General features: G+C 43.6%; 1 protein-coding gene across 12 annotated transcripts in view; it reads right to left on the bottom strand.

Moving 5' to 3' along the window:
• Positions 1–816: 816 nt before the first annotated feature.
• The window catches only part of COL26A1 (collagen type XXVI alpha 1 chain), a 187,168-nt gene continuing 174,992 nt past the window's right edge, over positions 817–12,992 (bottom strand). For 10 of the 12 annotated variants that reach the window (XM_084493557.1, XM_084493551.1, XM_084493559.1 and 7 more), the window contains 4 exons: positions 12,294–12,338; positions 10,538–10,582; positions 9,405–9,489; positions 817–5,946 (listed from right to left, as the gene is read on the bottom strand). In XM_084493557.1, coding sequence (XP_084349683.1) covers positions 5,774–5,946; positions 9,405–9,489; positions 10,538–10,582; positions 12,294–12,338 — 348 coding nt within the window. In that variant the 3' untranslated portion in view covers positions 817–5,773. The remainder of the gene's footprint in view (positions 5,947–9,404; positions 9,490–10,537; positions 10,583–12,293; positions 12,339–12,992) is intronic. The other 2 variants (XM_084493555.1, XM_084493556.1) reach the window with 2 other exon arrangements.

Below are 12,992 nucleotides of genomic sequence, written 5' to 3'. Positions count from 1 at the left end.
CCTACTTACTCTTTCTTTATAATACACACGGGTGTTATAACCCAGGGAAGCACTGTATGGGAATGTCTGGCATCAGGTTACCTTGAATATGTCCTCAGCTGCGTTGCAAAAATACCCTGCATGAGGTGGAGGCCTTGACTCCGTGGGCATTTCCCACTGTTTACAAGACTTAGCTTTTGCTACATGATTGGCATCTGCATATCTACAGTGTAATCTGATCAGTAGGGAAACAAATTAGCTGCAATTTATGCATCTTGTTTTCTTTAGGATGCAAAAACAAGTTCAGAAACCAGACCTGTCACCTCTGACAGACACAGCCCAGGTCCTTCCCTCACAGGGGAAAGCATCCCTGTGCAGCCAGCCAGGGACTTGCATCTAAATGGGTAGCTGTTCCCAGAGTAGGAAGCATTTTAAAAAAGTTCCCAACCACATCCTTGACTGACGGTCACATGAGGTGAAGAGTCTGCAGTGTGTGTGCATCTGTGTGCGCATGCCTGAATGAACCCAGAGGCAAATTCAGAGACAGCACAAAAGCAAAAGCAGCTGGTGATGGAGGAGACCAATGCCCAGTAGGTACCAGAGGGCTGCAGGGAGGCGGAGGAGGGCAGCTGTTGCTCCTAAATTCAACAATTCGAATTCCTTGAACTGTAAGAAAACAAGGAAGGGAGGCAAGTTGCAAGTAACAACATATTTTTAATGCCCACTCCTAAGCACTGTACTCTCTCTGTCTGTTTCTCCCGTTCCCCCTGCATCCCCAGGATGCAGTTCACTTGAACTTGCTTTGAACGCCGTAAATACAGGACACCTGACATCGTACTCATTTACAGTATGTTTATTTCTCAGTGCATTACATGAAAGGTCTTTGGTATTTGTGGGTTCTTGAATACTGTTCCCACTCTGCTCTGTAAGAAAATGCTGAATACAAAACATTCCATATACAGTAACAAAACCCATAGCAAATAAAGAGAAATAGATATCTTGAACAATAACATAGCAATATGAAAACAGATAAGTAACCATGCAAGAGGTGGAACAAACAGGTTGTGTTTACAACAAACATTAGAGCCTGCCATAAATGAATTCATCGTGTCAGAAGAGAGTTATTCTTGTCCTAATTCAGAACGTACATGACTGCAGAATGCTGCGTATGGCGTAACGACCAAATGGATGTATAGCTTATTACAATGGGAGAAGCTGGGACCGTTTGCACACATACAAAACACACTGATATAAATAAAAAAATACTGTGTAAAATAACTAGTGAAAAAGTTAACATTTCCTTCTATGGGTGGGAATGTGCTTTGTGGACAATTATAGCACCTTTGAATTGCTTGGTTTCAAAGCAATCACAGAAACGGCAAGTAGTTTAAACCCTATACCAACAAACACCAGAATGGAATGTAGTCTCAAATAACACAGAAGCTGTAAACATGGAAGAGCATGAATTTCCACTAAATTGTATTGAGAAGTAATTCCCGAGGCTGAATGTCTTTTGGAAGCCTTTGTCACAGTGGTTAGGTTCTTACATTAAAATAGTTCATTGCAGGGACTGGGACTGAACCTATATCCCAGCGCCAAACTTTCAGAAAGCCACCTGTGAGCCATACGCTCGGCTCCTCTGAAAGCAGCACCCGTTCATGCTACCTGCAGAATTGGATCTGATTTTTATAGCCTGTCCCTGTTCCTGTGGAAGGTGATGGCAAAATTATTGTGGAGTTTGGTGGGAGCAGACGAGGGTTCTTCTATTTTTTTCTTATTTCCCTGGGTTGCTATCGATTCTTTACAGTAAGTGCAGGTTGGATACTCTGGAGAGAAGCATTCTCCACCTCCCCCGGAGTACCAGATTGCTGGTGAACATCAGGGTGCACAAACTGCAGCGACTGTCAGTTGTGCAATGTGCTGCTGCTGCTTCTGGTTAGCTCAAGGCAAGGAAAATGCGTTCCTACTACCAGAACTGAGCCAAGTCAAAAACACATTGGAGTCCAAAGAAACATTAAGAATTTCAATGAAGTCTTAGGAAAAAAAAAAAAAAGGAAAACAACACACTATGGTATTGCACAGTATGCATGTAAGATAAAGCACTAAACATTTCATTAAAATATATTTCTAAATGAGCACGCATCAGAAGTAAATCCACTCTCTAAGTTACATAGACATGGCAAGATGCATATATGCCCTGGTTAAAATGAATCTTAGTATCCTGCCTAAGATGGAAAATGTGGTTGGAGTGGTTTGTTTAGGCATGAACATCATTAATGTCAGCATATGAGGCTGTGTTCACCTTTAAAGCGTATTTGAACTGGGACTGCACAAGAGTGTGGTCCAACTGTTGTGTAAGTAGCGAGGAATGAAACCCCAGCTGAGAGAGAAAGTCCAGTTGGTGTAATCTAATGTCACCCAAATTAAAGATACAGTACCACATAAAAGAAGGATGTAGCTAAAAAAAGCAAGAAGTGTGGGGAGCAAAAAAATGACATAGCTCATACAGAAAACTGGAAAAATCGATAATTAAAACTGTTGCAACCCAAACCTAACCAATCTTGTGACAGCTTGGCAGGAATAATTGCAAACAACTTCAATTAAATTTCCCATCATCTTGCCAGTGATTTGTTTTAAATAATTTCTTAATTTAAAAATCCCAAATCCTAGTCACTATGAATGAAGAGAGTACTCATCAACCTAATGCAATAGCTTTGCATTCATGAAGACAAACTTGGAGGAAGAAAAATTTCTCTTTCAATTCAACATGAAGGCTCCAGAATATCAGGAACATGAAAAAGGCCCCATTGTACTCCTCCAAATTCAACCCTGTAGCTGGAAGAGCAGTGAAACAATTTTTGCTGTTTCCCTGTTTAAAGATTGCTTTGTTTTAGTTTAGGTCCTGAAGGGGCCACGAGAAAAGCTTCTTAATGCAGTGAGCACCTCTAGCTTGCACCAACCTGCCCCGCACAGGCATTTACCTTGCACTGTGATTTCTCCTCAGTCTTCAGGGTCTCACCTTTCAATACCTGCAGGAGGCATAAGGGGATATCTCCCACGTGTTACGCCCTGTAATGGCCATATCATCAAGACCAAGCTAGTCCCTGTTCAACAAGGAGGTAATCAAGCACTTCTCAGTTCCCACGTGGCAATCAGCCTGTAACTGGGGAGACATCTTTTTGTGTGTTTAATTCTTAAATGGGAAGATTATTCCAGGAATGTACCAGTGGCTGCACCAAGTTCAGCTAGGCTAAGCAGATGCTCCAAGTCCCCTTCAAACTCTTTCCCACAGGGCAGTGAATGCAGGGATGTGACCTGCTGAACAGCCCTTCAGTCAGTTGCTGATTGTTGGGAAGCTGAGCTGCTTGTATCTGTGAGCTTTAGGCTGAGAGCTGGTTGCCAGCCTTCTCAAAGGCACTGATTAAATTCCACATTGTTTATATACGTGTTGTAATTAGAGGTAGCACTGGACTTAGAGTTACTGCTGGATTTGAAACTCAGATGTGTTCCAGAGACTTTCTCCTCAAAGGATTATGAATACAAGACCACTGCCTGAGCTCAGTAACCTGCTTGACTCAGATGTTTTGACTTGTTTTCTTATCTTCTGACTATATCACACTCAATCTATAATTCAGAGTGCAGGTACACGAAGATACTGGAGCCCAGAGCATCAACTCTTGGCAAACCTTTGTGTTCACTTCAAAAGCTGGAGTCTTGGGGAAAGAGAGCACCTGACTATACCTTGCCTTCAACTCCCAAAACTTTTGCAAGGCTTTGGACTTGTTTCTTTGAAATACCCAAAGGAAAACTTGTGTGAGAAACAACGTGAACTACACAGATTTATTGCGGAGCGAGATCCCACCACTGGCACTGGTCAAGCAGCGTGAGGATTCAAACGCAGGGTAAGTGCATGTACTGCAGCCTTCAAGCCAGCTTATGCCCTGGCTGGTTTTTATTTAGCTGTATAGCAGTAAAAACCTTCTCTATGTGAACAAGTTTCTCTGCTGTCTGCTCAGCATCAACTTGCACCATTTTGCATGTTTTGAGAGGGATGGTTGGATTTCTGAAGAACAGGGCCAAATGAACCCATCTGGTGAATTCATTCAGTCAGGAGCAGCCTTTACCCTATTTATTTCTGAAAATATAATGCTCTTCAGAGGAAAGATTTGGATGTTGTGATGCCTTCTGTATATTTACGATGTATACAGAAAGTTAATTTAACGTGTGGCTAATGGGCTGGCAGAGCTCCTTCATTTTAAGGCTCATTTCCAGGGTAGCACGTGTTTCTGTTTTTACCTTAGGATGAGCACTTTGGGCAATGAGGGTTCCTGAACTCATGGACCATACAGTTGTTGGTCTGCAACAGCTTTTGACAGAAATACTTGTAGGAGTATAGTTTTTTTTTCAGCTAGCTGTATCTTGCACTAGGAAGCAGACAGAATGAGACCAATTTACATGACTGACACCATCAAATGAAAACCACAATTTGCTCACTTTTGTTCTGGGTGGAATTTGAAAACTTGGCAGAACAGTTAAAAATATATATACATATAAATAAAGGTAGTACCATCGGTTCTGTTGATTAGTCTTACCCTTTCCAACAAAATTCACTGTCTCCATGAATGACTTGTCCAATTTGGTTTACACAGCACGTGCAGTGTTTCGTTCGTCACTGAAGGGCAGGTCCAGCTTCTTAAACCTGGATGCTGGGACTTTCCCCAAAAACTTGTTATTGCAAAAAGTAAAATGACTGTACTTAGCTCCTTAGTGCAAGATAAGCTCTTGACAAGACTAATTCCACAGGCTGTGATTTGCTATTACACTGTCTCCACATTCAAATGACAAGGATTTACCCACAGAATGATAAAAAAAAAAAGTGAAAATACTTTTCCTTATTAATGTAAATTTAAGAAACTATTGTGAAGTATTTGAAGTATTCTTTTCTGTGAATAGTTATTGCTACTACTTAAAATGATTTTCTCTGGATGTATGCACAAACTGAACACAGTATAGGAAAATTCTTTTGTAATTCCATCATACCTCATACATACTGCTCTAAATTTTCACAGAACAGTCTAAACTTATTGAAGATAGAGAGTCAATATACGCCATGAACATTTTCATCAAAAGTCCTTGCTCAGCCTGTCACAAACAGAAATAATGTCATTCACATGCAATCAGCAACATGAAAAGCCAAGATTTTGATGGTAAATTGCAAACAGTAATCTGAATTTTCAGAGTAACAGCTTAAAATGTTCTTTGAATTTTCCAATTTGTTATTTGCTTAAAAGAAATCCTTGCAGATGAGACTGCTTTAATGGCCTGTGAAAGTGGTACCTTCAGCTGAAGTCAGCGTGACACCACCACATAAAATAAAAGCGGATGCCACCAGCTATACCAACAGACAAGACTAAGGTTTGGCTTCGAGTCTAATGGGATTGAACGTCTCACTCAGTTCAGCAGGGCTTTACTGAAGTAACTTTCAAGGGCTGTGGGGAAACGAGGGGAGGATTAACTGCTGGAGACACAGTCAGGAGGTGTCACTTCTGTAGACAGCTTCTGAGGATACCTGCCACCTGGTATTCCAAAGGCAAAACAACAAAATCAAGAAAAACATTCATAAGACCCTCTCTGAGCTATGGATAAGACATTCCCTGCAATAAGGGCATAGTGTTGGACAGGTAAGGGAATCCAGTTGCCAGCACTACAGCCTCCTACCCACTTCATCTGCACTTAAGCACTGGGATACTGTATCTTTAACTGGTGAACCGGCACGGAGGACACGCAGATGCTCCTACTTCATCCGATTACTTCTCCTTTTGGCTTCACCGTCATCCAGCAGTGAAGAGAGGATCTGGTAGGCTTGCGGCTGCTGGGGTCCTCCACGTTTGATCTTGATGCTGGTTCGCAGAGGGGAGCCCGGGATCACATCTTGTCCAGAGCCTGGCTCAATGGAAGACAAAGAGTCTGTAAGGAGAGAAAGTCACGGGAGAGCACTATTTAAAAGGGGAGGCTAAGGAAAGAGTAAATGGGCCTTTCTGAATGACGCCTCTTCTGGAAGAAGTGTTGTCCCTCCTGATGTCTTTCCATCCACCAAGGAACTGCGGCTCTACATTTGCTGTCATCATCCTACTCCAATATTAGGCCTTTTCCCTCTGCTCTGTATAAACTCCTCAGGGTAAATACTATTATTGCACACAGCACAGCAGGTCCTGTTCCCGTTTGTCACTCCATTTACGAAGCACTGTTCTTTTATTGATCATAATCCACCTTGGGCTACAACTACTACTCAGCACTGCCCACAGATTCCTGTTATTGAAGGATAAGGCATTGCCAAGTGGTCACAAGGAAGTGCTGTTCCTGGGGGTGTAAGTACCATTTCACTCCTTGTAAAGGTGCACATTTTGAAAGGCTTGAGCCACCCGAGGCTATAGACAAATTAGCAATAAAACTGGAAATAAATATTAGCTGTCCACTCTCCCAGCATGCCTCGTGTTAACATACACCTCCTCTGTCTACCGCATCCTGCCCTACAAAGCTAAATATACATTTGACTACGGCCACACTTTTATTTTCCCAGCAGTTGGCAACAGATGCTGATAGCATGATGCTGCCTCATCCTTTGGAATGCCCCAGTTCCTTTTTCCTTTTGCCTTCAGCGCTGGACATGGGCGTGTTTCCCTGCCAAGAGTCCAACCTCACAAGCCAGACACCCAGTCTTGGTTCATTCACATGAGGCAGCATTTCTATTTCAAGGGAGTGCTTGGCTGCAGGAGGATTTGTGCTGTGCTTGCTGGAAATAAACAGTGCCAAACAATCTGGGCTTTCTTGTGTCCTTCTGGGCTGCTCTCTGTAGTTTGCTAGGCCAGATAATCTCAAGCTGCCCCCTCATTGCAGAGCAGAGGTTTGTTTGCTGGTATGTTTTGCCTTGTTGCTTGGGTGGCTGTGGTTTTGGAAACCACATTGATTGTGAAGTTTCTAGGGAAAATGAGAGCATGCGATTGGCATTTCTGCGTGGGTTTCTAAAGCTGGGTGGAATTGGGCTACCCAGGAACCTGTGGTAAAATTCCTGACACCTATGGTGGGAACCTGACCAGATAGTTGGTGCTGGGTGATTTAAAGTTGTGGTGCTGTTCACTGCAGGGAGGTCTGTGCGCAGGGAAATCCTATTTTGTTATTTTAGATCTTTTCAGTTTTTTATTTATTTTTTAAACATAGTCACATACAGGGATGAACAAAAGGGAAAAAAAAAAAAAAAGCCTTACTTTCCAAGTTCTTTTTCTAAGTGGTATTTTTGTAGGGCCTCAATATGTCTTAAGTTAAAGAATGGAACTATTTCAAAAGCACAGAGTAAAAATATAATTACCTATACTGTATTATTGGATAAAAAGGGAACTATTTATATAAAGACATGCAACAGAGATGCTTAAACATGGCCTAAACTACACTATACAATTAAAGAAACATCCACTTTTTTTGATGTACTTACATTAGTATAGAGTGTATATATATGGATTTAAGTAACTGATCTCCATCCCAAACAATAACAGAAAATACGTATTTGTCAGTAAAAATGGTTTGCTGAAATAGCTGTGTCAAAATAGCAGCACCACACGCCTGGTTGCTGTGGTACTGCCAAATATAATGTATAAAATTGGTAAACAAGGCAGCTCTGCTGGGCAAATTGGTATCTGTCCCCCAGTTCAAGCCCCAGTGTCTATATAAGCTGCCCAAAGAGCTGTTTTGTTGTTGTTGGTGGTGGTGTGTTTTTTTTTTCCTTTTCTTTATAGTAGTATAAATGAGGTACAAAGAAAAAGACCATGTAGGGCCAGACTCTGGGTCCTGTATCTCTGTGAAATTCACTGACTGTACTTACAGATTAGGTTCCCCTTCCACTCTTACCAGAAGAACATACAGGCTGGGCATGGGTTGCTGCCTAGGTAACCTAGTGGGCATCCTCCTGGTACTTCCATCATGTCAAAGCAAACAAGCATAAAAACATCTCTTCCTGCCCTTGGTCTATAAAATCTGGTGAAAAGCTGAAGCAAACTAGGAGTACTGTAGAGGTAAGGTCAGGGTGACTGCGGTTAAATCATGGGCTCATGATTCATGATTTCCCGAAAAGCTCTTGCTGCTGCTGCCCATTGCTTCTGGAAATAGTACTTTGGGCCTCCAAAAGACACATCTCCATTGAACAATGCAGAGCAGTGCAGAGACACAAGCCAGTTCAGCCACACAGTGTAGCACTCTACACCAACACTATTTTCACTTTCACGTCCCCAATGGCATTTTCATTTGAGCACCGTGCTGGCTCCAGAAGTGGCTGGTGGGCTCTCAAAGCCTGCTGCCTTACTGCACCATAATAGGAGTGCTTTATGTCACTTGCTTAGGAACCTCTGGACAGTTTAACTATGTGTTTGCCACATCCATATCCAAAGGCCACTTTGGAATAAAGGCGGATGCTGATCTGAAGGAAGGTGTGGTAGCAGTTCAATTTACAAGCAAGGCCAGGAAGGAGGTTCCACATCTGTTGCAGTGTGAAAAGTGCCATGGGACTTAGTTAGAAATGCTCAGCTTAGTGCCAAAGAACAGGCCTGTTTCTCAAAAGCTGGGATAGTAGATCCAAGTAGTAGTATTTTGCCACTGATGTGTTTCTGAAGGGAAGACATTGGCACAGCAACTTTGGCAGCTGTGCAAGACTTGAACCTCAAGTGGCATGAAGGGAGAAGTCTGACCTGTGATGACTGCATGACCCCACACTCTGGTTAAGGGCAGAAAACACTTACGGGGTGATGCCACGTCCTGCAGCAGTGATGGGAGAGCAAATAGCCTCAACAGAAAACTTACATTCTGTTTGAACGAGGAACGTGTGAGACTTTCTTTAATTGTGATTGAGAAAATAGGTTTTATGTAAGTTGTAATGGCAAGACCTTCACGGATCATTTGTTCTCTGGGTAACCTGCAGCACTGTTAGGGCTTTCTCTGTAAACTACAGAGCTATACCAGGCAAGAGCCTCAGTGGTATTAAGGTGACTTAGACGACACTATTAACAGCATTAAAAGATCTTGACTAACAACCTGAACAAGCACCTCCCTGAGATGCTGGTAGATGATCATGGGTGCAGCATGGATTAAGACACTGTTCACTCTAAACTGTAAATAAAAATTATCATGGGGGGTCATTTCATCTGCTGGGGTAAAACCAGAGTAACTCAGGCAGGTGGTGGATGCTGTAGGTCCTCAACAGTTGCAAGCATCCTTTAAGTCATGCTGGGTACCTAGTTTTGAGAAGGATGCCTAAATAGCTACCAGACAGCTTTTGACATTGACAGAGAGCTTAGGAGACTGGGAGGATATTTCATCATCAAGCAGCTGCCTGAATAGAATCCCACCTGTCTCGAAAAGAAAATTTTAGCAATGCTTACCATGAATTCCTATCATGTGCTCAAGAATCAATACCCTCTCAGCTAAAATCTTCAGAGCTTCTCGAAGTTGTTGAACACCTTCTCCCTGCAAGAAGGAAAAGAAAACTAACATCAGTACGTGTGTGCAGAATAGGCTTCTTGTTCATGATGTTGGCTGAGTAACACCAAACTATGCAGTGTGAATGTTTAAAAAAAAAAAGAGAGAAGTAGTAAAAAGTGAGATAAGCTGCAAGGATTAAGTTGGAATGCAGGAGAAATTCATATTTATAGAAAATCTCCTCAGTTATACCCCACACTTGCAGAGCCTCTGGCTCAAAGCCAAACTTTTCACTTTGGTTCGTGTTCTTGCAGTGGGCCAAACGCAGGGTGTATATCTGTGTCAAACCATTACACCAGGCAGCTTATGTTAATAACAACCTGGCCGACCAACTGCACTACCTGGAAAACAGGTTTTGCTCTCCTCTGACATTTACTCTGAGCATCAGGGAGTTATTTGGGCTTTCCCTTCATTGGGACACCAGGAAACTGTTTGGCAAGCACCATCCTGTTGTTGCCTTATAAACTGGAACAGTGGCGTGTATGCCCATCCTGACGGGCTTCATGCTGCTCCTCTTCATGTTCCTAGGTTGGCCACGTGCTGTCTGAGGCTGGTCACTTACTTTTACATATGCCGTATTTCATTGCCCATGTTTTCTTAGATATGGGCTTGAAGGGACAGATGGATGCTGGGGAGTATTTTAGGGTGGGAGAGCAGCAATGTGAGAACTCCAACTCTCTGCACATCCAATTTCATCTCTTCTGGGAGGCTGTTGCTGTGCAGTGAAACAGGGCAGGCTTTCCCTACCTTGTAGCAGCTCGGTGTGGGATAACAAGCACTAGGGATTGAGGAGGTGTTCAGCGTGCATGGTGAGGAGAGCAGCTGACAATATGGCCAAGCAAACCACAAAGACCTGGCTTTCTAGCATGCAGTAAGGTGAAAGCCAAGGGTCACATTATTTCTGCTGCACTTTTGTGACAGGACCCTTGCACCTCTCAAACCAGCCCAACAGAGGGAATGTGGTTAAAAGACAGTAAAGAGATAAAAAGTTAAAAAAAAAAAAAGGCAAAACAAAATGGTAGAAATACATGCTTACATCAGCACCTTTATCCCCTTCCTCACCCTTCTTGCCTGGTTCACCCTAAAAGAAACAAGAAAGAGAAATTTGTCTCCATATGACTGAGGATGCTGTCCAGGATTACTTGTATCCCTTCCCTCCAAAGGACCAAATTAAAGGCAGAAGAGTTGAAGCAGCAGCAAACAAACTGACTGCCTTCATGAGCTCTGTCCTGGCTCCCACCAGTGTCCCAGCAGGTCCCCCCCTATTTCTGACATCGATGAACTTGGCTGGGGTTGGCCAGGCTGCAGGAGGGGCTCGCTGCCATGGCCTGGCCCTGCCACAAATCTCAGCAAGCAACATCTTAGGCCACAACACTGAGATAAAAACACTGTTCCCCTCCCCCAAACATGCATAGGCACATCTTTGATTTAGACCATAAAAATCCTCCATTCTGCTTTCATTAATTAGTCATATCACTTTCTGCCTCTGAAGATGCTCATTAAGCTTTTCTTGAACAAAGATCCCTACGTGCTGTGAACATCGGGCTGATGTTCCCCCTAACCAGGAAGTTTGTGCGTTTCCCAAAGAACAAAAGACACGAAGAGATTAAACCACAAGCTAAACATAGAGGAAAAGCCTAACAAATTGCTGAATAAAACAGAGTGGAAATGCCTGGGCTCCTCAGACTTGTTTGACATCCTTGAGATATTTGCAAAGCAGGGAGTGGGGATGGGAGGCAGAACTGAAGAAAAGGCTGTGGGAGTTGCACAAAACGATGAGCTGGAATTAAGGAAGGGTGAAGAGAAACCTCACAGCGAAATGAGCAGCTCTCTGGATGCTGCCAGTCAAAACAACCAACTTGCTCCACTTGCTCACTTTCAGCCAACCTTCAACTCCACTGGCGTGTTTGCACGCTAGCCACAGGTGCCTGTGCAGACCTCTCCTGTGTGTGTCTGTTCAGCTATCGCCAAGGAATCATTTGGCCAAGTCTCTTAATCTCATTAAAGGATTTCCAGCTCAGCTTGGCAGATCAAGGTGCAAGAGGGCGTTGAGAGCAGCTGATGCACTTTGGGCTAACAGTGCCCACCTTTGGGCTCTGCTACTGCCAGGACCCTCACAGGGCAGGGAGCAGGCTTCTGTCTGCCAAGCTTTGGCTGGAGGGGGATCTGCAAGCACGTCTCTGTTGGTGTGATGCCTTCATGACCACTGCTTTCCACCTCTGGAGAGCAGGACTCGAGTCACCAGTCCTTTCCTCCCCTTTATGCCACTGACTGCCCTGTCGACAACATACCACTAGCAGAAGCCAGCCAGGTAAGTCTGCGGAGCAGAGCTGCTAGCTTGCTTTGCACTGTGCAGTCTCTCTCTAAGAGAGCCTAGAGCCAGCATTCTCCCCACCTAACTAAATCAATGGGAATCTGTCTGCTCTGTCCTCTGTGACGACTTTTTACAACTGACTTCTGGCTCTGGGACCAAGCCCCCAGCTGGCAGGGCACCAGCTCCATCCCTTGAAGCACCCAAGGTGAAGAAACCCATCAGATCGGTCTGATGCACTCTGCATTTCAGTGCTATGCCTAACACGCAGGAAGAGTACGTTTCATTTGCAGAGCAACACTAAGGTAAGGCTTCCTATTGAGCAAATCTCTGAGCTGGAGACAGCTGACCTGGTTGTTGTGTCTGAGAGAGCTGGCTGAACCAGCTGCAGTCCAGCTAGGTGGTGTTTATGGTGCCAGGTGTGCCAGGCAGGCACCAAAACCATCTGAGTCTTGCACACACCCGCAAGTGCATCACTTACAGGAAATCCCTTAATGCCCCTCTCTCCAGTCAGACCTGCTTGCCCCTGTTGGAAATAAAGTAAGTGTCATTAGGAGATATTTTTCCATTTGACAAGAACATAGTGTCATTTCTACTAGTGGAATTAAGATGGCTTAATGAAAAACCTTACACTTGGGATAATATGAAAAAAAAATATCCTTTCCCTTGACATTATCACTTAAAGACAGCAAAAGAGGGTCATGGTTTTCTGTCAAGCATCAGCTCCAAATCCTATCACACTTCGGAGAAGTTTGACTCAATACAGAGCTACTCCACTCAATACCCTCTCAGTAAGATGATTAGCAATTTTTTTGAACTTTACAGCAGTCAGTTACATTATAGCAGGAAGGAATTTGGCTGGAGATTTGTTTCTTACAACGCTACAGCATTCTTCTCTCTAGTAAAACAGACAGGCCGATGCTGCCCAGACAGCAAACAGAGCCCAGGACTCCCACCGAGCGCTGATTTAATCTGCCTCCTGCTCACACACATCCCCCTGTTAACCCCAGCCGCTACCAATCAAAACACACGTAAGGTATTTTGGTTGATTTGTTTCTTTTTTCTGTTGTGCTAATTTCACATTGTTCTCAGTGCTTCATCTTCTTTTTCTTTTTTCTTTTTGTAAAACTGAAGCACTTAGGAATGGTAGGTGTTGGTGTGGGGTGGGATGAAATGCCAT

The sequence above is a fragment of the Aythya ferina genome (assembly GCF_964211825.1).
Source record: "Aythya ferina genome assembly, chromosome: 19".
NCBI lineage: Eukaryota > Metazoa > Chordata > Aves > Anseriformes > Anatidae > Aythya > Aythya ferina.
Note: the sequence above shows the minus strand (reverse complement) of the source record. Positions and strands in the feature narration are given on the sequence as shown.